Source organism: Pan paniscus, chromosome 7 (assembly GCF_029289425.2).
Source record: "Pan paniscus chromosome 7, NHGRI_mPanPan1-v2.0_pri, whole genome shotgun sequence".
NCBI lineage: Eukaryota > Metazoa > Chordata > Mammalia > Primates > Hominidae > Pan > Pan paniscus.
Genome location: NC_073256.2, coordinates 46,856,738 through 46,883,908, shown reverse-complemented (window position 1 = coordinate 46,883,908; position 27,171 = coordinate 46,856,738). Strand labels below are relative to the sequence as shown.

Sequence of the window (27,171 nt, the reverse complement as noted above, 5' to 3'; positions counted from 1 at the left end):
CAGCTGGACTCTGGCAGTGACACACCCTAACGTGTGAAGCTGGAGATAAAAGTGGCATCAGCAGGTTTCTCTCTGCCCTGCTCCTTGCTGTGTGTCCCAGTCCATTGGACCCAAACCAGCAGGATCTGCACCAACTGGAGCTTGGTAAAAAGGCAGATTTCTACCGTCTGAAACTGGGGGTGGGGCCAGCAGCCTGCCTCTCTGCGGTGCTGATGCACGCAGGGGTTTGGAGAGCCCCTGCCCTCTCTCCACCCTGTCCGTTCACACAGCCGTGTGCATTCATTCCCCCACCTGCTGCACTCGGATCTGGGCACTGTGCCGTCGGGGTGCACCTTGCCCATTCTCTCTTTTTTTTTTTTTTTTTTGAGACTGAGTCTTGCTCTGTCTCCCAGGCTGGAGTGCAATGGCACAATCTTGGCTCACTGCAACCTCTGCCTCCTGAGTTCAAGTGATTCTCCTGTCTCAGCCTCCTGTGTAGCTGGGATTACAGGCACGTGCCACCACGCCTGGCTAATTTTTTATATCTTTAGTAGAGACAGGGTTTCACCATGTTGGCCAGGCTGGTCTTGAACCCCTGACCTCATGATCCACCCTCCTCAGCCTCCCAAAGTGCTGGGATTATAGGCGTGAGCCACTGAGCCCAGCCTGCCCATCCTCCTTTCTACACAGCAGTGCCATGCGCTTTTTACCTCTGCCTCCCGGGAGCCGCAGCGCTGGTTGTGTGTGTGCAGAGTCTGCTTCTGTCACTTCACTTAAAAACAGCAAGCCAATTTATTAACCATTTGCTCAGTAGAAGTTTAATGGAGAAATCGTTGTTTAAAACAATCAGTCAAAAAGAACAGCTCTTTTACAAACAAGTTATGGCAGTGGCAAGTCAAAACCCCAGGTTCAATTTCCTATTCCTTTCACCTGCCCCTAGAAGGGGCAAGAGGCGGGTGAGCAGGAGAGATGGGGCTATTGAAATGGTAGCTAGAGGAATTACAAAAATACACTCTGATGTAGCAACAGGGTTGTGGTGAAACATGCCAGGGGGCTGGGGAGGAACAATCAGACGGGAAGGTTCTGGAGGCAAACGAAGCCTGCCGGATCTGCAGGCGCTCAGTGCCTCGGGGAAGAAGGAATCCTGATTCCCAGGCGGCAGGTCTGGGGCTGGGCACATGCTGTTTGGGGGATCACCTGGATGCCTGGGGAGACAGAAATGATTAAAAAATGGCAAACCTGATGGTTTTTCTGACCCTTTTCTATTCCCCCTAGAGACGGAAGCAGTGAAAGGGAGGCAAAGGAAAGCTATCAACCCAAGTAAATCATTCCTAACGTAGCCAGAGGGGTCCTCAGCATCTCCGCACATCTGCTCCCCCAGCCCCGGGTCTAGTGGCCGGACTAATAGACTAAACGGGAGGTCTGTAGGCTGTGACTCGATAGGCACAGTGGCAAGCCCCTTCCCGGGGAACAGTTCTGGCTGGTATTCAGAGCCCATGCGAAATAGTGCCCTTGTTTTACAGTTCTTTTCTTTGCAAGTGCTCTTTGAGCCTGATGGCACTGATAACCTGACCACGAATGAATGTGCTCAGTTTCCATTGCCTAGAAGGGTCAAAGTCTAAGGGTAGCAGAAAAGAGGAAGGCAGTATAGCGTCAGGGGAAAGGAAGGCAGAACCCTAAGACCAGCTGTGACAAGTTTTGTCTAGAGGTGGGCCTGCACCCCAACACCTTTCCTTCCTAGGACATCATTACACTTTCTGAATAGTGTTCTTTTTTTTCTTTTTTGAGATGGAGTTTCGCTCTTGTTGCCCAGGCTGGAGTGCAATGTGCACAATCTCGGCTCACTGCAACCTCCGCCTCCTGGGTTCAAGCGATTCTCCTGCCTCAGCCTCCCAAGTAGCTGGGACTACAGGCACCCACCACAATGCCCGGCTAAGTGGCTAATTTTTGTACTTTTAGTAGAGATGGGGTTTCACCATGTTGGCCAGGCTGGTCTCAAACTTCTGACCTCAGGTGATCCACCAGCCTCGGCATCCCAAAGCATTGGGATTATAGGCATGAGCTACTGCGCCCGGCCCTGAATAGGGTTCTTTATCCCATTCCAGTGTAAGGTGGCCCCACTTCTTCCCAGCCTTCTCCATGTCTATTAGTATTAGGTATCTTAGAAGTCAAGGACAGCATTGGTAACAAGAGTCCCCCAAGATGGAGACATCTCCATCATATGTAGGGCAGGTTGGGGTGTGTGTATGTGGATGAAAACAAGGTTGAGGCTGGCTGTTATAGACTCATAAATATCCATATTGGAACTCACCAACTGTGCATGTTGGGGGAAAAGAAACAGAGAGATGGTTGCAGAAGGAGAAAGGAGAGTCATCAATAATACCCAGATGAGCTGGTTAATGTTTCCAGTTTCCATCCAGAACTTGACATTTGAGCAGAGCCACAGACAGAAGCTCCTTACTGGTTTTGTTTCAGTGCCTCTCAGTTGGAAGCATAATAGAAGATTAGAAAAACCAATTGCCTGGATACAGGCTCAAATCATTTTTAAAAAAATAAATGGATTCCTGTTAATGGGCCTGATTTTCAACTGTATTTATGTAAAGAACATTGCCATCGTTCAGAATTAGACATGAGCTTCAGTGTCCCTGAAGAGCCACTTTAAAGAAGAATGTCTTTAAGATTTGAAAGAATTCAACCCATGCTACTTCTGAACGATTTACTGTTAGGTGCTGTGCAGATATGTGTTAGAAAGAAATAGGAGGCTTGTGAAGGATCCAAGAGTGAGTATGACTTCAAAAGCAGTGCAGGTTAATTTGGGGCCTTTGGAGATGAGTCATCCTGCTAAAATAAACACATCAGCTTTCTCTTCACAACTTAATACACGTGTCCATATTTGGTAACAGGCCCGTGGTGAACATGTTGGCCTACCTGCAAAGGGGCCGTCTCCATGCTAAAGTGTGGGCACCAAACATTAGCATATGTACTAATATATCATCAAGGAAGGTTATTAGTGACACGGCTACCTCTGACACATGGGATGCAACTTAAAATAGCACATGCAGACATTTTTCTCTTATGCTCGGACTCAGGGAAAAGCCCCACTTGGGTAATGTTTTGGGGTGATTTTGATGATCTGACTGGTTCTTTGTGTTAGGACAATGATACAGTTTAGAAGTTTGTCCTCTTCCAATTTCATGTTGAGATGTGATCCCTAATGTTGGAGGTGGGCCTAGTGGGTGGTGTTTGGGTCATGGGGGTGGATCCTTCAGGAATGCCTTGGTGCCCACCCTATGGTAATGAGTTCATGGGAGATCTGGTTGTTAAAGAGGCTGGGACCTCCCCTTTTCCCTCTCTTGCCCCCTCTTGCCATGTGGCACGCCAGCTCCCCTTGCCTTCTGCCATGAGTAAAAGCTCCCCGAGGGCCTCACCAGAAGCAGATGCGGGTGCCATGCTTCTTGTATAGACTGCAGAACGTGAGCCAAATAAACTTTGTTTATAAAGTACCCAGCCTCAGGTATTCCTTCTAGCAATGCAAAATGGATGAATACGGCAAGTTTCTTAGCTATTTAAGGAGACGTATGGGACTCTGCAGATGATCATATTCCCATATACAAATTAAGGCACATAGCCTTGATGGTTGGGAGTTTCCTAAATTTTCAGAAAATTCTACTGTGCTAGGTTGCCAATGCCACTCAAAGTGATGTATTGGTTGATATCCTAAGGAAAGTTGGGTTTTGAATGAACAGGCAATCAGGGTATTTGATGTATATTATTAGACATGTGGACTTGTATAAGGTGCCTGTGGGTATAGGAACAGAGCAGAAGAAAGAGAGAACAAGGAAGGAAGAGAGGAATAAAAGCAAGCAAACAAAACCAAAACAAAAATGGCACACTGGAAAGAAGCGAAATGGAGGAAAGAAGATGAACCCCTTTAGTCCATATTCTAGTAGCTACTAGGTCCATTGGACCAAATTCTCCACGTCTTGCTCAGTAATGATACCGTTGACCACAAGGAATCAGTCCCTCTCTGGCAAGGTGGCAGGATGGACAAATGGCTTGTGGAAGGAGGAAGAGCAGAAACCACAACTCCTGATCTTAACAGGAACTCTTTGGCCAGGTAAAATGGGAAACTTTAATGTTTCCATGGAGCCAGGCACCCTGAGAGCTGGGGAAAGGAGAGGGGATAGGTAAGCCGTCTTTGAAGATGAAATAGCACCATCATAGCTGTGGTAATCGGACTCTGCTAATGGCTAAGAGTAGGCCCCACTCTTGGTGTTTAGAGAGACAATCTCGAGGAAAGGTGAGCTGACTGGTTGCTGTGGCAACTGGATGGGCGTATTGGTCCACTTAACTGTCCCCATAGTAACTAAGCTCCTGGGGAGTGATAGAGGAATTAGTTATCTTAACATACTACTATTATCCCCATGGTAACCAGTCTCTAGCCCGAAGTGGTCAGCTTCAAGGTGCAATCATAGGAAAATCTTTGCTGCCTAGAGAAAGGGTGGGCTGGACTCCTTGCGGGGTGTGTGTGTGTGGAGTGGGGAGGGGGCGGGGAGATGAATGTGCTTCTAGGCCTGGGAGCAAGGCTAAGACAGTTGGTGTGTGAGGTCTCTCCTTGCCCCCAGCTTATTGGTGCCCAACTCACTCATGGGTTGCAGTGGCCGGTACAGCTGGGAGGAGCGCCCCTTCCGGCTACACATTACCATTCTGGTGCAGGGTGCGCCGGCGCTGGCTGGACTGCATGCTCAGGACCAAGTATTGCCTCATAAACTCACTGAACCGCTTCTGATTGGCCAACTTCCTGGCCGACTTCCGGGCCCCGGTGAAGCCCCCAAATCTCTTCTGCAGCTGCTTCTGCTCCATCTCACCAGCCTCCTCCATGCCAGGCTCGGGCTCTTCCTGCTCCTGGAAAAAGCTCCGGACTCGGGGCATTCGCCGCAGATGCTGCATCTCCGAAGCTCTCGGCTGGTAGAGAGCAGCCGCCACATGTTCTGGGGCGGCAGGGCTGAGCTGCCAAGAGCTCCTGGCCATGACCTTGGTGCATGGAGTCCAGAGGGGGCTGGGGAAGACCTTCTCTTCACACTCGAGGATGCACACCTGCAAAGATACGGGTGAGAGGAGGGGAGAAGGAACAAGGACCTCTGTTAATCCAGGGCGAGGGAGGAGATCTGGCCCACTGCACCAGTGCAAGTGCTCCTGAAGCATCTAAGTTATCAAGTAACGTGGAGCAGTTTTACACAGGTTTTAGGTTCGTAGAATTTCAGAATTGGAAACAAACAGAGAATCATCTGACCCAGCTCCATCATTTTACAAAGAAACCAGGGCTCAGAGAGGTGAGCGTAACTTACCTCTGGTGTCACAGCACGTTAACATAGGAAGTTAACACAGGATAAATGCGCCCAACACCACACCTTGTTACATCTTTAGTCGGGTTTTTGGAGCCAAGCACAGCTCATGACTGTCACCCATAAAGAATTTTATTTTGTTCTCTCTTCAGGCTTGTGGGAGGTCACATGGGTTAAAGAAATTGGGGATGTGAAAGTATGTAGTCAAATCTGCAGGTTTATTTTAAGGTCACCATGTAAAGATCTCCCTAGGTGTTGTTAATTTTTCATCCCGCGTACAGCAGCCGTCACTATCTGTGTATCATTTATAGCAAATGGGGTCAAGACCCTGTGGGGTGGTAGGCAGGCTGGACGTGCGGGGCTGAACCTGTGATCCAGTTCCAGGTGTGGGGAGAGATGCCATCATCAGACCAGAGCCCAGCAGACCTGCTCGGCTCCTAGGAACACTCTGCTCTGCCTCTCCTGCCAACCCTGACTTCTGGCCACCAGCTGGACCACGATGTTTCTCCACCCCCTCTTGGCTGGTTCTGACCTTGGCCCCCCAACTCCCACGTTCTTGGTTCTGATTGGGTCTCCTGGAAGCCTCTGCCCCCAGCTTTTCTTCCTATTTGCTGTTTTGGCTTCACCCCTAATTTCAGTCCAGGTTTCTGGCCTTAGCCGTCTGGAAACCCCACTTCAACCTGACCTTACTGCTGTGAGTCAGTAGGCAGAGCTCCTCATCATAGCGTGGAGCTCCTGCCTGGCTTCCAGGTCACCTTCTGGGGCAGAGGCTGCAACTGGCCCGTATTCATCTCCCCTTCTCCTTATGCACAGAACACTGTTTTATTCCTAAAGGCAACGTATATGTTTCCCAAGCTTCCTTGGAGCCATAAGTAGCTGACGACATAAAAATGGAAGTGTAGGCCGGGCGCGGTGGTGCACGCCTGTAATCCCAGCACTTTGGGAGGCCGAGGCGGGTGGATCACGAGGTCAGGAGATCGAGACCATCCTGGCTAACATGGTGAAACCCCATCTCTACTAAAAATACAAAAAAAAAAAAAAAAAAATTAGCTGGGCGTGGTGGCAGGCGCCTGTAGTCCCAGCTACTCAGGAGGCTGAAGCAGGAGAATGGCGTGAACCCGGGAGGCGGAGCTTGCAGTGAACCGAGATCGTGCCACTGCACTTGACGCTGGGCGACAGAACGAGACTCCGTCTCAAAAAAAAAAAAAAAAAAAAAAAAAAGGAAACGCAATCCCAGAACTTTGGGAGGCCAAAGCAGGCGGATCACTTGAGGCCAGGAGTTTGAGACCAGCCTGGCCAACATGGCAAAAACCCATCTCTGCTAAAAATACAAAAATTAGACGGGTGTGGTGATGGGTGCCTGTAATCCCAGCTACTGGGGAGGCTGAAGCAAAAGAGTTGCTTGAACCTGGGAGGCGGAGGTTGCGGTAAGCTATCATGTCACTGCACTCCAGCCTGGGTGACAGAGTGAGACTTTGCCTAAAAAGAAAAAAAAAGGTGATCGGGCATCAGGTGGGGTTTCCAAGAAAGTAGGAGACTGACTTAAGTGGGAAGAACATTCCGTTTTCCTCTTCCTCCAACTTTCTGTTTGGAATGTGGACATTTGGGCTGACATTGTGTTTGCCATCTAGAAATCATGCAGCGACTCAAAGGATGGGAGTCATGGGCTAGAAGCTGCCGACTGGCAGAGAAGAGAGAGGAGACTGGAGCTGCCACCGCAGCCCTGGGCTGTTCCCTTCTCACTCCTTGTGAGGAACTGAATCTATTGATTTCAGCCGCTGTCACTTTAGATGTTTGTTACTAGCAGGTGAATTTCATTCTTATCTGATATACTTGTCCTTCTGCTTGGCCTCTCGGTCCCTGTCTGTGAGTGGCACCTGACTCCCCAGTTGACTCAGATTTCAAACCCTGGGCATATCTTTTCCTCCTCTCTCATTGCCCCCATCCTGCCAGTCTACAGTTCTGCCCCTCCTCCCACTCCCTCTACCACCGCCTAAGTGCCTCTTAGGTGAAGTGGGTCCCTAACTGATCTCCGCATCTCTGGTCTTTGCCACTGTCATCAGTGTGGTACCCCTGGCAGGATACCCTTCCTGAAGAGTAACTAATCATGTCATTACCTTGCTCACAGCTGTCTAATTGTTTATCATATCCATAAAACAGCTCCAAACTCTTGAGCAAAGCATTCAAATCCCTCTACCACCAGGTCCAGCCCACCATCTAGGTCTTATTTCCGATTCTTCATCACACACCCCTTGAGGCCTATGAGGCTGTTCCTAGTGCCTTAAACACCACAAAGCTCCTCGCACCTGCATGCCTTTCTCTCTGTCCCTTGGATGCAATGACCTCCTTGCATCCTTCCATCCATCCTTTGGGACCCAGACAAGCTCCAGTGCTGCCCCTCTCTGATAGCTTCTAGTTCCCTGGCAAGAATCACTCTCTCCTGCCTCTGTCTTCCCACAGAACTTTGTATTCCTCTTGTGGAAATTTTAATGCTTTATGTCATTAAATTGCAATACCTTCTAAGGCAGAATATGACAGGTTAGGAACCACATCTTATCATGTGTGAATCCCTTGCAGGAACCTTCTCCTTCCAGTAAAGAGTAGGGTTCCAGTAGAGGTTAGTTGAACTGAGATGAATTAATCAAGAAGTCACTCTATATTTAGCTGAGAGTATAAAAGAAGGGAATGAAAAGAGGTGAGAAAGAGTCCCGGAAGAACAGGGGTCGCAGCTAGTTGCAACCAGGACTGGGACGCCCCTAGTGCTTAGCATGCGCACTGTTGCAGCAGCTCCTGTCACCCTGCTGCCACCCTTTGCTTATCTGATTACTTATCTGTCCCATTAGTCCAGGATTCCAGGATTCTTTTATTCTTTTTTTTTTTCTTTGGAGACAGAGCCCACACCTGGTCTAAAGGGTCCCACACCTGGATGTGAGTCCCAATCACCTGCAGAGCTTTTAAAAACAGAATTTCGGCTAGGCACAGTGGCTCATGCCTGTAATCCCAGCACTTTGGGAGGCTGAGGCGGGCGGATCATCTGAGGTTGGGAGTTTGAGACCAGCCAGACCAACATGGAGAAACCCCGTCTCTACTAAAAATACAAAAAATAAGCTGGGTGTGGTGGTGCATGCCTGTAATCCCAGCTACTCAGGAGGCTGAGGCAGGAGAATCGCTTCAACCTGGGAGGCGGAGATTGTGGTGAACCGAGACTGCACCACTGCACTCCAGCCTGGGCAACAAGAGTGAAACTCTGACTCAAAAAAAACAACAGAATTTCAAGACTCAACTAAATCTCTGAAGAATAGAAGCAGGGATTAAAACTTATTTTTACAAAGGAATTAAAAACTTAATTTTACAAAGGTCAGGTAATTCCGATATTTGCCTGGGTTTGCAAATCATGAATATAATTCAACATTTGCATTTTATGATGTGGTTGAGTAATGTGTCCAAAACAACACGGTTAGATAACAGTATAACCTGAACAAGAACTCAAAGATGCCTTGTGGCCCAGTCCAAGACATCTACTCAGCTACCTCTGTGTGCTTGCAATATGAATTGGTGGCAATTAATGCAAGAAGAAGGATTCTATGAGACCAAGAGCTGAGGTTTGGATGGGAGTATTGCCTATGTTCCACTGGACTGGAGGGGACAGGCAGGGACTGGGTCTGACAGGAATGTTCCTTTCCTTCCCTGGTAGGGTTTCCAAGAAGCAACCTGTCCAAGTCCACCTATTAGTCACAGGAGGTAACACTGGCCGCTAGTGATGCTCAAGCCGTGGTTTTTCTGAGCATGCCTTTTTCATTTAGCTTTTGCTCAGAGATGCTTAACACATGGAACCTAGTTGCTGACAGAATGACCTCAGCAGGGAGATGAAGGGAACTACTTTTTCACACCTGCAATGTTACTGATTATAAAAAATGATAGGTAACTTCCATAGATAGGGAGGGCTGCCTTAAGAACAATGGAGTTGCAAACTTCTGGAGTATTCCATAAAAATTGCTACTGTGCTGGGCATGGTGGCTCCTGCCTATAATCCCAGTATTTTAGGAGGCCAAGGAGGGAGGCGCCTTTGAGCCCAGGAGTTTGAGAGCAGCCTGGGCAACATAGGGAGACCTCAGCTCTACAAAAATAAAAATGTTAGTGGGGTGTGGTGGTGCATGCCTGCAGTTCTAGCTACTTGGGAGGCTGAGGTGAGAGGATTGCTTGGGCCTGGGAAGTCAAGGCTGCAGTGAGCTGAGATTGCTGTACTGCACTCCAGCCTTGGTGACAGAACGGGACTGTCTCAAAGAAAAAAAAAATGCTACTGGAGTTTGTTAGAATGCAAATTTTTAGCCTAAAGCATTGGAGATTCTGATCCACTAAGTCAAGGGTGGGGCCCAGAAATTTGTATTTTTAGCAACAGCTCAGGTGATTCTGAGACTGGATGATACCTGGAGAAATCCTGTTTTGGAACTTGCTCTGAGGAGGAAGAAGCCATCACAGAACACGGTGGTTAAAGACTCCTACAGAGAAAGAGTCACCTGGGTCTGTACTTAGCCTGCTCCTGTAATACTTGGAAGAAAACCAGCTAGAATGAATGTGTAGTATATTCTTTCAGATCAGAATCCTGTTGAGTTAGTACTCTACAGGCGTGGATCTCAACTGGGAGTGATTTTGCTCACTAAGGGGCCATTTGGCAATCTCTGGAGACATTGTTGGTTGTCAGAACTGGTGTGTGTGTGTGTGTGTGTGTGTGTGTGTGTGTTACTGGCACCTAGAGGCCAGGGATGCCAGTAAACATCCTAAAGTGCCCAGGACAACCCCCACAACAAATAATTCCCCAGTCAAAAGTGCCCGTAGTGGCAAGTTTGAGAAACTCTGCTCTACAAAGTCAACAGGGATGCAGAGAAGTGTGGCTAGCACTGGGAAAGTCATAGAAGGGTAGAGTGGGGGAGCTGGATCTGACTTTTGAGCATGCTTGGCCCAATCCTTGCAGAACAGGAGCCCCAAACTGCTTGTTGAATTGTTCTGCTCTGTCAGTTTATGGAAACAAGTGGAAGAGTTGTTAAACTTGGAGGTGCTTAGATCTTCTGTGAGCCCCTGGGTTTCCAAGCCCAGATGGTAATTAGATTTTGTGTCAGTCAGAGAAAATGAAATTGTGTGATCAAACAAGATGCCACAGTCCATACCCAGAATTGATGCACTGTTAGATAAATTAGATGCTAACAAAATCATCTCAACTCTTGACTTAGGAGAGGGTTTTGGGCAAATAGGAGGAAGCTAAATTCACAACGCATTTGCAGCACCAGATGGGCATAGGAGCTTAATGCCTGACCCTCTGGTGTGGGGAACTCACCAGCCTTTTTCCAGAGATGGGTTAATGGCTTATTAAGTGAGCTGGACACGTTTTGGCAGCCCACGCTGATGGCATTGCTATATTAAGCCAGAATGCGTATGGGCATCTGGAGTCTCAGATGGCTGCCAAATTCATCTGTAAAGCTGGGCTTATGGGGAAAGTGAGCAAATGGCCATTTTGGTGTCTGGGCTCAAAGATTAGGGTACAAAGTGGGAAACAGGCATATGAACCCATTGGGGATGAAAGGAGCAGCTCACAAATGTGGTCAAGTTTCTGCCACTAAAGAATCACACCACTTCTGACCAAGAGACATTTGGGAGCTATTTGCTTTGTGAGGTCCTGCTAGAATATCTGAGGACAAATACAGCAGATGAGCATAGAAGACAAACATATAAGGAACTCCTACTGCAAGTCACCTCATTAGAATTTTCATTTCATGAAGATAGAAAGAACTACCAGAAGGTAGCTCGTTTTGCAGTAGAATTTTAGGGAATTTTATTGATTGATTGAGACAGAGTCTTACTTTGTCCCCCAGGCTGGAGTGCAGTAGCATGATCTCAGCTCACTGAAACCTCTGCCTTTGGGGTTTAAGTGATTCTTCTGCCTCAGCCTCCTGAGTAGCTGGGATTACAGGCATTCATCAACATGCCCAGCTAATTTTTGTATTTTTAGTAGAGACAGAGTTTCGCCTTGTTGGCCAGGCTGGTCTAGAACTCCTGGCCTCAAGTGATCCACCTGCCTCAGCCTCCCAAAATGCTGGGATTACAGGTGTAAGCCATTGCACCAGGCCAAATTTTAGGGAGTTTGAAATAAATTTCCCCACACTCTTTCTTGGGGACTGGTTGCCTTATTTTTGTCTCTAAAACAACTCAGTGAATCCAGTTTTTTCTCCTTGAGCTGATGAAGTAAGTACCATTCACAATTAGGTTAAAGGCCAGGACGTTGCAATGGGTTTGGGTGTGAGTCATTTACCAATAAAAATTATAGTCTAACAACAAGCAGCCATACTCAAATAGTCTACTCGGAGCAGAAATAAAAAGTTTCTTGATGAAGCCAAGGATCCAGAGGATCCTGGGAATAGCTCAGGATTATGTAATTTGGTGGAAGGACTGGGGAAGTGACCCTTGCTGAAATATGAGTCCCCTGATCATTTACAGAATGGACATAGTCAAAGGCTGCCAGATTTGGAAATGGATTTGAGTGCCTACATTCTAGGCATTTCATTAAACTTAAACATAGGTTAAAAGTGAATACAAACTAGAAACAAAAACAAGCAGGCAGCCACATCCTCCGGGGGGTTAGCGAGCACTGTGAAGGTGTTAGTCCCCCATTGTGAGGCTTTTACAGGTCCATTTTCTGACTTGTTTCAAAGAAGTAGAGCTGATAATGTTGTCTAGACCCAAGATATTTAAGATGCTATGAAGAGATGCAGACATGCTCCAAATTTTTGAGTCTCTGAAAGATGGAAATGTAAAACCTTTACAGAGACTGCAGCAGATGTGCCTATTAGGAGACTAATGGTCTTAGAATCTTCCAATTTCCACGGGATGGGATGTGTTTATTGAGCTATGCTCTGTGCCACACACTGTGCTGAGTGCTGGGATACCCAGATCCATCAGTAAAGAAAGCTCACTCCATATGGGGAGAGAGAGTCCTGCAGATACAACTAACAATCAGAACATGAGGAAGGAGGGCCCACTCCACTGGGGTGGGTGGAGAATCAGTGCAATGTTCTCTTACCAGAGGACACTTAATCTGGGATTTGAAGTGCGACTGGGATTTATGGATGGGGGAGGAGGCTGTGGCAGGCACAATGGCAGGGCAGGAAGAGAAGGCAGGATTTCTGGGAACTATGGAAAGTGATTGGGAACACGGGTCTGGAGCCCAGGTGAGAGGAGTTCAGGAGGATTCCTCTAGGAGTTTTCTGCAGCCTGCGGGGAGCAGAAGGCCTGGGATGTATGGGTGGGTTCTCAGAGGGAGGTGAAAAGCAGAGAATCTTGGCGATCCTTTATGTGTAGGGAGTGGGGAGAGGACAAGGAACCAACACAGTAGCCAGAGTGAGGAAGAGAATGAGGCACATGGACCGAGAGAGGGCTGGCGTTCCTGAAGGAGGAAATCATCAGCAAGGTAGGAGCTCAGAGAGAAACACGGTGGATGAGTAAGAGGAGACATTTACTGTAACCACTTAACCGAGGGCCAACTGTAGACTATATTCATGGAAAGTAATAATGTTAATAACATGGGAAATTGATCCTGGTATAATATAGTAAGTGAATTGGTTAACTGGAGATGCCCTGGGTAGTTATGACTGGTTGGAAAATGGGCTTGAAAACCACTGAGCCCAAGAGCTTGGTGCTTTGGGTCTGCTGGATTTTATCTCCTCCTCTGTTATCTGGAGGTGGGAGACACCAGGGTGTGTTAGTCCCCCTGCAAATACTCGGTTCTACATTTGTACATTTGCCTTAAGGAACTGTGGTGCTTCTGGTGTTTTTGAAAGGTTAAGGGGTTTAAAAGATGGCATCTTTTGAAGGAAGTTATTTGACTATAAAGTAAAAAACAATTGAGCTATACTGGATTTAATAGGAGAGGAGTAACTATCTGGACTGAAATGTAGATAGTTGACAAAGCAGTTTATTTAATGAAGAAAAAGTTAATACTGGATTTGCACCTTAAGTTGGAAATTTAAAATATAAGAGAGCATTTTGGTACTAAGGGGTTCACTGTTGAGTTATCTGCAATATCAAAAATAAAGAGCACAGGCCAGGCGTGGTGGCTCATGCCTGTAATCCCAGCACTTTGGGAGGCTGAGGCGGGTGGATCACGAGGTCATGAGATTGAGACCATCCTAACACGGTGAAACCCCATCTCTACTAAAAATACAAAAAAAAAAAAAAAAAAAAGTAGCCGGATGTGGTGGTGGGCACCTTAGTCCCAGCTACTCAGGAGGCTGAGGCAGGAGAATGGCATGAACCCAGGAGGCAGAGCTTGCGGTGAGCCGAGGTTGCGCCACTGCACTCCAGCCTGGGCGACAGAGCAAGACTCCGTCTCAAAAAATAAATAAATAAATAAATAAAATAAAATAAAATAAAGGGCACATACCTGTTCAGTGGTTAAACAAATTACACGGTCCTTCTGTATCCACAGGGGATTGGTTTCAGGATACTAAATCTGCAGATGCTCAAGTCCCTTATATAAAATGGCTATGCGGCCTGGCACGGTGGCTCATGCCTGTAATCCCAGCACTTTGGGAGGATGAGGTGGGTGGATCACTTGAGGTCAGGAGTTCAAGACCAGCCTGGCCAATGTGGTGAAACCCGTCTCTATTAAAAATATAAAAAATAGCAGGGCGTGGTGGTGGGCGTCTGTAATCCCAGCTACTTGGGAGGCTGAGGCAGAATTGCTTGAACCTGCGGGGTGGATGTTGCAGTGAACTGAGATCGCACCACTGCATTCCAGCCTGAGTGACAGAGTGAGACTCTGTCTCAAAAAAAATGAATAAATAAAAATAAAAATGATCAATAAAATGGCTATGCACATCCTCCTGTACACTTTAAATCATCTCTGGATTACTTATAATACTTAATATAATGTAAATGCTATTTAAGTAGTTGTTATGCTGTATTGCTTTATTTGTATTATTTTTCATTGATGTATTAGTATTTTTTATTTTTTTCTGAATATTTTCTATCCATGGTTAGTTGAATCCTTGAATGTGAAACCAGTAGATACCAAGGGCCAACTGTAGACTATACTCATGGAAAGAAATAATAACATGAGAAATTTATCCTGGTATAATATAGTAAGTGAAAAAAAGTAGGATTCTTTCTCTGACTGGTGTAATTAAGGAGGATTTAAATTTCTCTTGTTTTATACTTTTCTGAATTTGCCAAACTCTCTGAAATGAGTAACATTATTTTAATCCTGGGAATGACCTGGCATCACAGGCAGGGCTCTTCCTGCAGGTGGTAAGGTGGAAAGATCGTAAGGTTCTGGGTCAGAAGAGCAGCTCCTGTCTGATCTGTTTCCTATGGGCCATGTAGTGCTGGGCAAGTCCTGTGAGCTGTGGGAGAGGCCTTGGCTTCTCACTCAGAGTCTGCTCTGGAGTAGGGAGGGAGGAGATAGTCAGGGAGGAGGACAGCCTCTCTGCCTTGCCTTGGGGACCTACCTCCAGGTCGAAGCTGTCCAGGGCTGGGTGGAGCTTCTCCTGGCATGTGAGACAGTCCCTCTGACAACTGCTGAACACACTGGAGAAGAGACTGAGCAGCAGCAGGTCACAAAGCAGGACTTTCATGGTGCAGGAGCAGGAAGCAGGTGCTGGAACATACAGGAAGCATGGCAATGAGTACAGCCATTCTCGGGGGGCTGCTCAGGGCCAGAGACCCTAACCCAGAGAATGCAGGAAAGACACTTCTCTGCTGTCTCTGGCAGGATGGCACTAGGGGCCTGCGATTCACTTTGCAGGGGTGTAAATTGTCAAGGCCATAGGCGACCCAGCCTATCACCTAGGCTCAGTGTTCACACACAGGCTTGTTAGTGTCTGGGTTCCTGGGTTAGTCCTGGGTGGCAGGACACCCCTGTGATTCCTGCCAGCTGGCTGGCCTCGACACCACACAGGCACTTTTGGGAGCAGCTGTGTGGTGGCAGAGACAGCTTTCTTGGGAGCTAAAGGCATCGCTTTGCAGTTTACCAGCATGTGACATTAAATCAACCACTTTGAGCCTCAGTTTTCATGGCCCATAAAAGGGGAACAGTGGCACCTGCCTTATCACAGGCCTATTGTGAAGATGAAATGAGATCTGTAAGGGGAGTTTTGCAAAGTGCTGTGCAAAAGTAAGATGAGTAAAATACGACATTTATTAATGACTCAAGTCCTTCCTTTCATCCTCCTGGCCTTCCCTGCTGCAGCCAGGAATGCCCCCAACCCCCCTATGCCCCGAATTCTCTCTTCCAGGTACTTGCCTCTTACCCTGTTAGATGTGAGCTAGTGCTATGGTCTATCTCTGTCTCCCTAAAATTCCTATGTTGAAATCCTAACCTCCAAGGTGATGGTATTAAGAGATGGGATCTTTGGGCCAGGCACAGTGGCTCACGCCTGTAATCCCAGCACTTTGGGAGGCCAGGGCAGGTGGATCACTAGAGGTCAGGAGTTCAAGACCAGCCTGGCCAACATCATGGCAAAACCCTGTCTTTACTAAAAATACAAATATATATATATATCCGGGTGTGGTGGTACACACTTGTAATCCTAGCTACTTGGGAGGCTGAGGCGAGAGGATTGCTTGATCCTGGGAGGTGGAGGTTGCAGTGAGCCGAGATCGTGCCATTGCACACCAGCCTGGTTGACAGAGCGAGACTCTGTCTCAAAAAAAAAAAAAAAAAAAAAAGAGAGAGAGAGATGGAACCTTTGGGAGATGATGAGATCATAAGACTAGAGCCCTTATGAATGGGATTAGTGCCCTTATAAAAGAAGCCCCAGAGAGCTAGCTAGTCCCTTCCACCACTTGAGGACACAGCAAGAAGGCAACATCTAAGAACCAGGAATAGACCTTCACCAGACACTGAATCTGCAGGCACCTTGATCTCAAACTTCCCAGCCTCCAGGACTGTGAAAAAGTTGTTTCTGTTGTTGGCAGGGCACAGTGGCTCATGCCTGTAATCCCAGCACTTTGGGAGGCCGAGGCAGGTGGATCACTAGAAGTCAGGAGTTCAAGACCAGCCTGGCCAACATGGTCAAACCCCATCTCTACTAAAAATACAAAAATTAGCCAGAAATTGCTTGAACCCAGGAGGCGGAGGTTGCAGTGGTCCAAGATCACGCCACTGCACTCCAGCCTGGGTGACAGAGCAAGACTCCATCTCAAAAAAAAAAAAAAAAAAAAAAGAAATTTCTGTTGTTTATAAGCCACCCAGTATACGCTCTTTTATTACAGTAGCCTGGACAGACTAAGACAGTTGGCTTCCAGAGCAAAGGGCCATGTTATTCACCTTGGCATTCCAGGCCAAGCACAGGCCCTGGCATGTGGAACTTGCTATTTAAAACCAAACAAAGAAACTATTCCAAGATAGTAGCTCCAAGGATTGGTTGATTAGATCAGTGGTTTGCAATCTTATGTAGGATTGCCTGAAAGGTGTGCAGTTTTCACTGTTTCTCCTTGAAACTTATCTTTTGATCAAGGTTTCTAAATCTGAAAGATGCTTCCCTGTACTGTATCATTTTGGGTCCCTGTAGAACCATCTTTAGGTAGAGGATTAAATGGAAAAGGAACAAAGAACTTTCTAGAAATGTAAATGTTCTTGACTGAAGTCGCAGGGGTGTATCCATTTGCTAAAACCCATTGAGTTGTACGTTTACATTCTGTGCATTTCACTGTATGCAGTTCCCTTAATAAAGAGTTCAGTGTAGAAAACCAAAAATGACTGCCTTTATTGCTTTTTCTTCAGATGATATTGAGGAACTGTAGAAGGTCTTGGTACTCCAATGCACCCTGCAGACCAGCTGGAATCTTGTTAGAAATGCAGACTCTAGGGCCTCACCCCAGAACCACTGAATCAGGAGCTGCATGTCTTTTTGTTTTTGTTTTGAGACAGAGTCTTGCTCTGTCAACCAGGCTGCAGTTCAGTGGCACAATCTCAGCTCACTGCAACCATCACCTCCCTGGTTCAAGAGATTCTCATGCCACAGCCTCCCGAGTGGCTGGGATTGCAGGCACATGCCACAATACCTGGCTAATTTTTGTATTTTTAGTGGAGACAGGGTTTCACCATGTTGGCCAAGCTGGTCTCGAACTCCTGACCTTGTGATCTGCCCGCCTCGGCCTCCCAAAGTGCTGAGATTACAGGCATATGCTACCAGGTCCCGCTAATTTTTTGTAAGGATCCACATTTTTAGCAAGATTCCCAGGTGACTTGTATCCATGCCAAAGTTTGGGAAGTGCTGGTATGAGAAGGACGTGAACAAAGGAGGGACCTGCAGCTGAGCCCACCCCAGTTCTTCTTGTGCGTCATCAAAGCATTTCATACCCAGAGGATGATGACTACTGGGGTGCTCAATAAGTGTTTGTTAAATCAATGAATTGACTTTTTGTTTGTTTGAGACGGTCTCGCTCTGTTGCCCAGGCTGGTGTGGAGTGGTGCAATCACGGCTCACTGAAGCGTTGAACTCCTGGGCGCAAGCAATCCTCCCACCTCAGCCTCCCAAGTAGCTGGGAGGATTGTTTGAGCCCAGGATGCTTGGTTAGTTTTTAAATTTTTAGCAGAAATGAGGTCTCGCCATGTTGCCTAGGCTGGTCTCGAACTCCTGGCCTCAAATGTTCCTCCCACCTTAGCCTCCCAAAGTGTTGGGATTACAGGCATAAGTCACTGCACCTGGCCAATGAACTCACATTTGAGACGGGTTTTGAAACAAATAATGAACACAGTGCCTACATAAATGACTGTATCGCAAATGCATTTGAGATTAATTTTTCTTCTCTATCCCAAGGACCAGGGCTTTAGTTGAGATTTATTGCCTTGGTTATTGTAATAGCCTCCTAATTAGTCCACCTAATGATCTGGCTTCCCCCCAAGCCATCTCCAATCTGATGATGTCACCTTATATTTAAACTAATTTTATAACCTTGTTGCTGTCAGGGGGAGCTCCAAGGACTTAGCACTGAGCAACTCCTGCTTCATCTCCTGGCACCTAACCTTGCATAGCCTCTAGTCTCAGCCGATCATGTGTAGCTCCCAACTGTATCAGGCTCTTAATGTCTTTCTTTTTTTTTTTCTTTTTTTATTGAGACAGAGTCTCACTCTGTTGCCCAGGCTGGATTGCAGTGGTGCGATCTCGGCTCACTGCAACCTCCGCCTCCTAAGTTCAAGTGATTCCCATGCCTTAGCCTCCTGAGTAGCAGGATTACAGGTGCACACCACCACATCCAGCTAATTTTTGTGTTTTTAGTAGAGACGGGGCTTCACATGTTGGCCAGGCTCGTCTTGAACTCCTCACCTCAAGTGATCTGCCTGCCTCGGCCTCCCAAAGTGCTGGGATTACAGACATGAGCCACCGTGCCTGGCTTCTTAATGTCTTTTTATCTTGGCACTTGCTGTTCCCTCTGCCCAGAATATCCTTCTCCAACTCATCCTTCACACACACCTCTAGCATCATCCCTTCTGGGAAGCCATGTCCACCCCCTGGTCTGAGTTAGATCAGTCTCCTCTGCTGCCCTGGCATCTGGAAGAGCACATCATAGTGGGAGGCCAGCGAGCCTCGGGGGCCCCATCTATCAACACAGGCACAACAGACCCACGCTGCAGAGTGGCGGTGTTGTGCGCTTTCTCATCTGCTAATGACTACAGACTGCCTGCTTCCGATAACAGCTCTGAAGCTTGCTAGCTGTACTTGACCTCTCATTTCCTCATCTGCAAAAATGGGATGAAATTAGTACCTAGCTCAGAGGTGATTAGTGGGTTAATGTTTGTAAGCAATTAAAATAGAACTGACAGGCAATAAGAATATATACGAAAGGAAAAGAAGGAAAGAACCTGGCATGCAGCATTCACTCTAACACTCTTTTTTGTTTTTTGAGACGATGTTTCACTGTGTTGCCCAGGCTGGAGTACAGTGGCACAACCTTGGCTCACTGCAACCCACACCTCCCAGGTTCAAGCAATTCTCTTGCCTCAGCCTCCTGAGTAGCTGGGACTCCAGGAGTGCACCACCACCCCCAGCTAATTTTTGTATTATTAGTAGAGATGGGTTTCACCATGTTGGCCAAGCTGGTCTCGAACTCCTGACCTCAGGTGATCCACCTGCTTCGGCCTCCCCAAGTGCTGGGATTACAGACATGAGCCACCATGCCTGGCCTTACATTTCTCATTCTACTAAGTTTCCGTCTTTCTAGACATTTTTGTAGAATTTGTTCCAAACAGCGTGGCTGTGCCCTCTACAGCCACATGGTGGCAGTGGCTATACGTCGCAGAAGAAAAGGAAGGGCGGAGAAAAGGAGCCGTTTCCTTTCCTTCCTAATATGAGGTTGTAATACAGAATGTGTGCATAGGCTGAGCTGACAAACTGTGACAGATGTTAGCAAAATGCTCTCTGGCTGAGGTTTTTTGTGAACTTCATTAACTGGGGCAACTTGCATGTTCAGGAAATGTTGGCTGGTTTGACTGATGCTTGCCAAAATCTGGGTAAATGGGATTTAGGGGCGAGGTATAAAAGGAAGATGAGCTTCTGGGACACGTAGTACATGTTCCATTTGATAGTCTTCCTGCAGGTGAAATGTGAGGCCCTGCAGCTTGGCACTTGGGGAGACCTTGTTGAGTGTCCTTGGCTCTAGCCAGGACCTCCCTGTGGGTCAGAGGCACATCTACCTTTCGGACTCCAACCTCCCGACCCTTCTCTGTCTCCCCTCACTTTTAACAATTGACTCCACTGATTATTTGAGGAGCCATCCATATTCAATGCTATCCATTCCCCCCTGCAATTCACAGAATCTGCAAAATGGAGATGACCACATAGTTCCATCCACCCTACAGGTGGCTTGCAAGCTTTAAAATGAGATTAATGTCAGTGAAAACTCAAAATTATGTAAATATCGTTATAGAGACAGCATTCTGTATTTTCTCATACACTTCCCAACACCTACTACAACTGTGTTCTAGGTTAAATCAGATTTTGAACTTTGAAAACTCAGTAGATGTTTTTCATTTGTAAGAAGTCTTGACTATATCTCCATGCTGGATGATGTTCTGTATTTAAATGGAGATGAGTACTTAGTTAATTCACGAGTTGTATTTGTGTTTAAACCTTACACTGTGGACCTGTGTGACTGCGGACAAGTCCTGAGATGGTCAGTCCTTTCAACTACAAAGTGGGGATAATAACAGGTTTGTTGTTACATTGATGCTGAAACTTTATACTTTGTAACGGTGGGACTGTGTGCAAATTATTTCACTTCTGTGAACCTCAGTCTTCTCAACTGTGAAATGGGAATAGTGACAGGTTGTTGCTATTTTTATACAACCATAGCAAACATCAGTAAATCAAAAGTTACCTGAGTAGGCTGAATTTTCCATGGCTTGTATTTCACTTGGTGAGCCAAGCTCAGCTAATACTTCTATGTGGCAATACTATATTCTGGGCGTCTCATATTGAATAAAGAAATGTTGAATTGCCTTTTCTTTTGGTAATGACACCTCATAAATTTAATTGTGCCTTGCTGTTTATAAAGATAAAATACCACTATGGCTTGGCCTTAATCGATTTGCATGTAATCTTGCTTCCAAGGGCAATATAATTAGTTGCTTATCTGTTTGGAGAATCACATATGCAGCTTTAGCCGAAGCTGGACCCTAATTGAGTTTTGTCTTATGACCTATTCGAAGTACTGTAATTTTGATGCTGCCAGCAGAGAAGAGGGGACTGCTCTTGCTAGAGGCAGATACACCTCCATCCTTTTCATCAACCACATGTAGAGAATATTCTTGACAGGTTACCAAAAAATTTTATATTCATCTATTATACAACCCTGTAATCTAGGGTTAATATCAACCCACCTTTTAAAATGAACATAAACTCTTAGAGGTTAAGCAAGTTGACTAGGATCATCTAGTTTATAAGTAGCAGAGCCAGGACTTAAACTCAGGTGTGTTGACTTCAAATCATGTGTTCTGGGAAACCATCAACTTTACACACTGTTTCTGCTTTTGGAAGATTGCCAGATTCTGATGGCATCTCATTGCGGTGGAATCTATTTGCATTTCATAGCAATCATATTGCTATGACTTTAGAGCACTGTGAGCCAGGCTTTGCGCTAATTGCTTTATAAGCATCACCCTATGGGGTAAGTGCTATTATCCCCATTTTATAGTTGAGCAGATTGAGGCTTGAGGAGCTGATGTAACTTGAAGTGGCAGAGCTGGGACTTATGTCTGACCCTGCCTGTCAGTGATCCCAGCAGCTGTCTTCATGTAGGACTTCCTCTTGTCCTGAAGTCTGTACTTCCTGTCTGATGACAACCTTTTTTATTTACTTCTTATTTTTTATTTTTTGGAGATGGAGTCTCGCTCTGTTGCCCAGGCTGGAGTTCAGTGGCGCTATCTCGGCTTACTGCAAACTCTGCCTCCTGGGTTCAAATGATTCTCCTGCCTCAGCCTCCTGAGTAGCTGGGATTACAGGTGCCCGCCACCATGCCTGGCTAATTTTTTTTGTATTTTTAGTAGAGACGGGGTTTCACCACGTTGGTCAGTCTGGTCTCAAACTCCTGACCTTGAATGATCCTCCCGCCTCAGCCTCCCTAAGGTGCTGGGATTACAGGCATGAGCCACTGTGCTGGGGCTGATGACAACCTCTTTATGGTTGCTTCTCTCCAGTCCACACAGGGATCCTTCATTATGTACCAGCTGCATGTCCATCAGAAGATAGGTGGGTCTTCCCGATGCCCCATTTCTTAGACCCATTGCAGATAAGACTCCTACAATGGAGCTTGTGCTTGTTTACCAGCTATTATGGAGAGAGGCTGCTTTAGTTTCTTTTCCTCTTCTGGCTGATACAATTACACTTCAAGTGTCTCTCCTCTGATCTAAATTTCCACCTGGAAAGAGGGGGACGGCATAGAGGAGGTGGAGGAAAGAACAATTGCCCAGCCCGGCACAGGTCAAGCATTCGCCAGGCTGGAGAGAAATGAACGCGTGAGAGCTGTGCTCAGAAACAAGAGTCCTGCCTTCTAGTCTGGCTCTGTCATTACCTGTGGGATTTTAAGCAAGACCTTTTCTCTCTCTGGGCCTCAGCTTTTCCCTCTATAAGAAGAGGCAGTTAGATGAGATGGTTGATATTCTCTGATTTTATGAATGGCCAGATATTTGTCCTTTCCTGGAAGTGAGGATGGAGGGAAGAAGGGAAGAGGAAAAGGAGATGAAGGCTTTATGGGGAAGTAGCTTCCAGGCAGCATGAGGAAAACCATAGAAAGAGTGTGGAGGGGGCAAAAGACACACGTTCAGGGCTACTGCAGGTGGGAAGGTAGCCCTCAACTCCCATCTTCCTGGTTCTGGGCCACACTCCCACATATACTGGCAACATAATTTAAATAGATTTTGGAAAGCTTTTATTTACTTTTAGCTGGGTGTATTGGCATGCAACTGCAATCCCAGCAACTTAGGACGCTTGAGCCCAGGAGTTTGAGATCAGCTTGGGGAACATAGTAAGACACCTATCTCTACAAAAAAAAAAAAAAAAAAAAAAAAAAAAAAAATTTAGCTAGGTGTAGTGGTGCACATCTGCAGTCTTAGCTATTCAGAAGGTTGAGGCAGGAGGATAGCTTGAGCCCAGGAGGTTGAGTCTGCAGTGAGCTATGATTGTGCCACTGCACTCCAGCGTGGGTGACAGAGTGAGACCCTGTCTGTAAACAACAACAACAACAACAAAAGACCTGCCTGGGCAATATAGCAAGACCTCCAACTCAAAAAGAAAGAAAGAAAAGCTTTTATTTACTTTTATGTAATAAAATCATTCAGTGTTCTTTTCTAAAATATTGGAAAACAGAGAAACAGCAATGAATCTAGGACAACAATCTTCAAACTTCTTCTTCTTCTTCTGTTTTTTTTTTTTTTTGAGACAGAGTCTCGCTCTGTCACCCAGGCAGGAGTGCAGTGGTGCGATCTCGGCTCACTGCAACCTCTACCTCCCGAGTTCACGCCATTCTCCTGCCTTAGCCTCCCGAGTAGCTGGGACTACAGGCGCCTGCCACCACGCCCAGCGAATTTTTTTGTATTTTTAGTAGAGACGGGGTTTCACCGTGTTAGCCGGGACGGTCTCGATCTCTTGACCTTGTGATCTGCCCACCTCGGCCTCCCAAAGTGCTGGGATTACAGGCATGAGCCACTGCGCCCAGCCAAACTTCTTTAACTTTGTACCCCTAGCAGTCGATTTTGAGTACACATTCCTAATTTATTTATAAGTTACATACATTATAAAATCCACTAAAATGCAAATTAAGAAAGGTAAGATAAAAACAAAAGTCTCAATCTCCTGGAGCCCGTTGTGAGTTTGGAGGAAGCCAGCGCTCTGGCCGCCCTGTGCTCCTGGCACTTGCTCTGTGTGGCTCCTATCAGGAACTCCACACACGTTCCTTGGCTGAATGAAGGAAAGGATGAATGGGGAAGGAGGGTGGGGGAAGATTGCAGGCCAGTGTGGAAAGAGGGGAGGTTGGATCTGAGCCATTGTGGGATGGCAGAGCTGGGGTGCACGGTGAGAGGCATGCTATCTACTCCACCTGCCAGGCTGGGCCCCCGGGCTGATGATTTTGTGCTTCTGCAATGTTGAAGCAGCTGCCAGTATTTTGAAAAAAAAAAAAAAAAAAAGAAACAAACAAAAAAACCCCCCACAGGATCGTGGAAAATTGAGACTGAAACTAATTGTAGCCTATCCAGGGAGATGCCCAGAAAACTGGCTTGCCCCTGAAATTGATGTGCTCCAAATCTCACGACTAGTTTGTGATTAGATGGAAAGCTTTATGTTCGATTGTGGGATTTAAATAAGGCGTTTAGAAAATCCAGTTTGCTTCATGACTGCCCAGCAATTCAAGCCACTACCAGCCACTCATTGTCAGGACTGCTCCCGTTTTCTGAGAAGGGCCCATCCCTTTCCTAAGATATCTGAGGAATAGCTCCACCCAGACTCGGAATGCAAGATATTTCAAAGCTTCCTTCGTGGGCTTTGGGAGCTGTGGAGCTGGATGGAGAAATGAGGGATCACTGAACCGTGTCAGTGCAAGTAGAGAACGCTCACCTGAAACTTCCCATTCCTACCAGTGTGCATATGTGCGCGTGTGTATTAGCATGAAATAAGCACGTAGACAAGCTTAGCTCACTGCCTGGCACAGAGTGGGTTTCAAGAAATGTTAATTCCTTTGCCCTCCTTTTATGTGTTTGACCTGGCTGCTGCCTCCCTCTTCAAAGCCCTTGACCCATCCAAATTCCACCTGCCTTCTCACTTGGTAGAATCCCAGGAATGCCTGGAGGAAGTGCTCCTTCTCCCGAATTCTTCTAGCACTTGCTCTCTGGATTATGTGATTTAGGACTGAATTACACCCTGCCTTGCATGGTCCTCTAATTGTTTCTCATGTTTGTGTTACGTCTCTCCTCTACCCCCGACCCCACTATGAGTTCATAAGCACCCCTGACCGTAACGGGGAGATGAACTGGAGCCACAGTGGCTTGGCTCAGTCCTGACCCTGCCATGTACTGAATAAATCATTTAATCTCTCAGCTTCAGTTTCTCCAACTGCAACACCGAGATAATGGCACCACCTCACAGGGCTGTTGCTGGGATAATAGGTGTGAAAGCGCCTAAATCGTTGTACAAATGTAAAGTGCTGTTATTATCACCTCTGCTGAATCTACTAGAGCCCCTGCAAGCCTCCCTGCCTGGTGGAGTGTAGACGGTAACTACCTGATTGATTGAATACAGAATAGCTTAGTGACAGCTCCTGTCATAGGCTCCAGGGAGCACAGGTTTGAGCCTAATCCTGCCATCACTCCCTTCACTGACAATGCAAACTCGCCTGCATTTTACAAATCCCTAAGTACTCTCAGCCTTCAGCTGATAAAGCAGGGGCTGCTGCCCTGTGCGCAACAAAACTGCGCCCTCAAAATGACCCGAGGCTGTACCACAGCGCCCTCGCCAGGCAGCACTAGGCGGCACATGCTTTTACAGAGGTGGTGATGGTTGGGGATGGGTTTTCCGGGGACCCTCCCCTGCAGAAGACTCAGCAAGCCCAAAGGAGCACGAATCCTTTTTGTTAAAGGTAACACAGCCTCAGTGTAAGCTTGTAGAATATTTCCCTGCCACACTTTACAAATGAGAAAAAAAGAGGGTGCATGCAGTAGCCACCCACAAGCAGCGAAAAAGAGCAGTATTTGCTTTGGGAGGTTTTGATAAGAAGCCAGGCAGTTACTTTTCCCATCTATGTTGAAAACTCTGGTTTGGGCTTGCTGGCGAATGCCGTGCAAAGCTCATCTTTTGTTAGTCTGCCGAACAATGTTATTGGTTATAATTGGGGCAATTATGGGCTGCTTGAGGAAGCTAAACACAGATGTTTAAGCGCAGGATGGGGGTATTCAAGTCCAAAGCAGCTTGCTTTAAATAGTCCATTTCCCGAATCATCCTGCCTTACTTGAAATTCCCCCAGAACTTGCCCATGTTCAGAGCGAGATTCGGGGAGGAGGGGCTGGGTAGTGAAGCCGGGGAAGCAAGACTCGAGGGAGAGAGATGCACAAAGAGAGGAGGAAGAAAGAAGGTGGCTGAGAGAGCCTCGAGAGTTGGGATGCGGTGACTATGAACGGAGTATTCTGCATGACCTGGGCAAAGACCTTTAGGTGGGGGAGATGGGCAGGGGGAGAGGGATGCCAAGCGAGAGAAGAGCCCTCTAAATGAATCGGGTTCTGGGAGACCAAGGTCACGCCCGTAGAAATGCTCTCTGGAATTCACACGCCGTGGCGCTCAGCAGTGTGTGTATACAGGTGAAGCACACTCCCCAGATCTGGCGCTTCCCCATTATTTGTAGCAATTTCTGCTGGGGGCAGAAGGGAGAAGGGCTCCCTCCGGATTAAAAACTCCCATCTGGATGGCATCAAGTTCAGTGATAGGCGGAGAAGCAGCCTGCACACCGCATCTGAGAGGAAAGGAAGCCACTGAGAGAAAACCCTCATGAGGGGGCCAGGGTCTTCCTGGGGGCCGCCCCGTGGAAGGCAAGCCCCCTTCCAAGTGCCTGCCCCTCCCCTGGCCTCACTCCTCCAGCAGCCTCCTCTCGACACAGAGCAACAACCACGTAGGGGCCACAGCTGGGGAAGCAAAACTTTTCCTCATTTCCAAGTTCCCCTCTTTCTGCTTCTGCGTCTGTCTGAGGTTAAAAAAGAGACTCAGCCCTCCCCCGTTCCCCACCATCCAAGCGCTACAAAGGAGATGAATGAAGAAACCATCTCGCAAGAGGCCAGCAGCATCCACACTGGACAAAGGAGAGAGGCCGAGGAGCCAGCCCCTGGTGGCCCTGCCCTCCCGGAGCTCCACGCAGTTAGTCCAGTTAGTCGCGGTCGGGCTGGGGGCCCCGTGCAGTTGCCTACCTGAGAGCTGTCAGTCCCCGGCTCCCTCCGATGGATGCGAGGCTCGGTTCCGCTTTCTCAGCCACACCAGCATATATATCCTCTCCCCCACGCACAGCCCTCCCCTTCCCTGCCCACCTCCATGACACATACACACACTGACCCCCTTCAGCAACCAAACAGCAGAACCTGCAAGCCTTCCTGGCTGTTCCCTTCCCCCGGCTCTGCCATCAGACCTGTGACATCCCCACCTCCCCATCAATCCATTCTCAAGCCTGCTTCACCTGGACTCTGTTCAGCCAGGATCCCACAGCTGCCTTCCCTGTGCTTCCAGAGGCTCTGTGAGGACTGACGGGGAGCTCTGGCAAGTCAGAAAAAAAGCCTCCTGGTGACAGTGACGAGGCAGACCCCAAATCCTGGAGTCTCCTTGAGCAA

At 47.3% G+C, this 27,171-nt stretch overlaps 1 protein-coding gene across 3 annotated transcripts; it reads right to left on the bottom strand.

The window, feature by feature from the left end:
- Positions 1-770: 770 nt before the first annotated feature.
- PNOC (prepronociceptin) lies at positions 771-27,171 on the bottom strand. 3 transcript variants are annotated; one of them, XM_008956225.3, is made up of 4 exons: positions 27,021-27,171; positions 14,822-14,970; positions 4,683-5,076; positions 771-1,184 (listed from the first exon to the last, which is right to left on the bottom strand). In XM_008956225.3, exons 2-4 carry the CDS (start codon positions 14,945-14,947, stop codon positions 1,099-1,101), a joined length of 606 nt encoding a protein of 201 aa, XP_008954473.3. In that variant the 5' UTR covers positions 14,948-14,970; positions 27,021-27,171; the 3' UTR covers positions 771-1,098. The 3 variants fall into 3 exon arrangements, with proteins under 3 accessions (XP_008954473.3, XP_008954472.3, XP_063462750.1); XM_008956224.4 differs by lacking the exon at positions 27,021-27,171 and adding an exon at positions 26,758-26,913; XM_063606680.1 differs by lacking the exons at positions 771-1,184; positions 27,021-27,171 and adding an exon at positions 26,758-26,913 and having other exon boundaries at positions 4,625-5,076.

Coding starts and splice junctions, on each gene's coding strand:
- PNOC (XM_008956225.3), bottom strand. CDS start 14,947: ATGAAAGTCCTGCTTTGTGACCTGCTGCTGCTCAGTCTCTTCTCCAGT. Junction 5,077..14,821: donor TGGACAGCTTCGACCTGGAG/GTAGGTCCCCAA, acceptor GTATCTTTGCAG/GTGTGCATCCTCGAGTGTGA. Junction 1,185..4,682: donor GCGCACCCTGCACCAGAATG/GTAATGTGTAGC, acceptor CTGTCTCCCCAG/GCATCCAGGTGATCCCCCAA.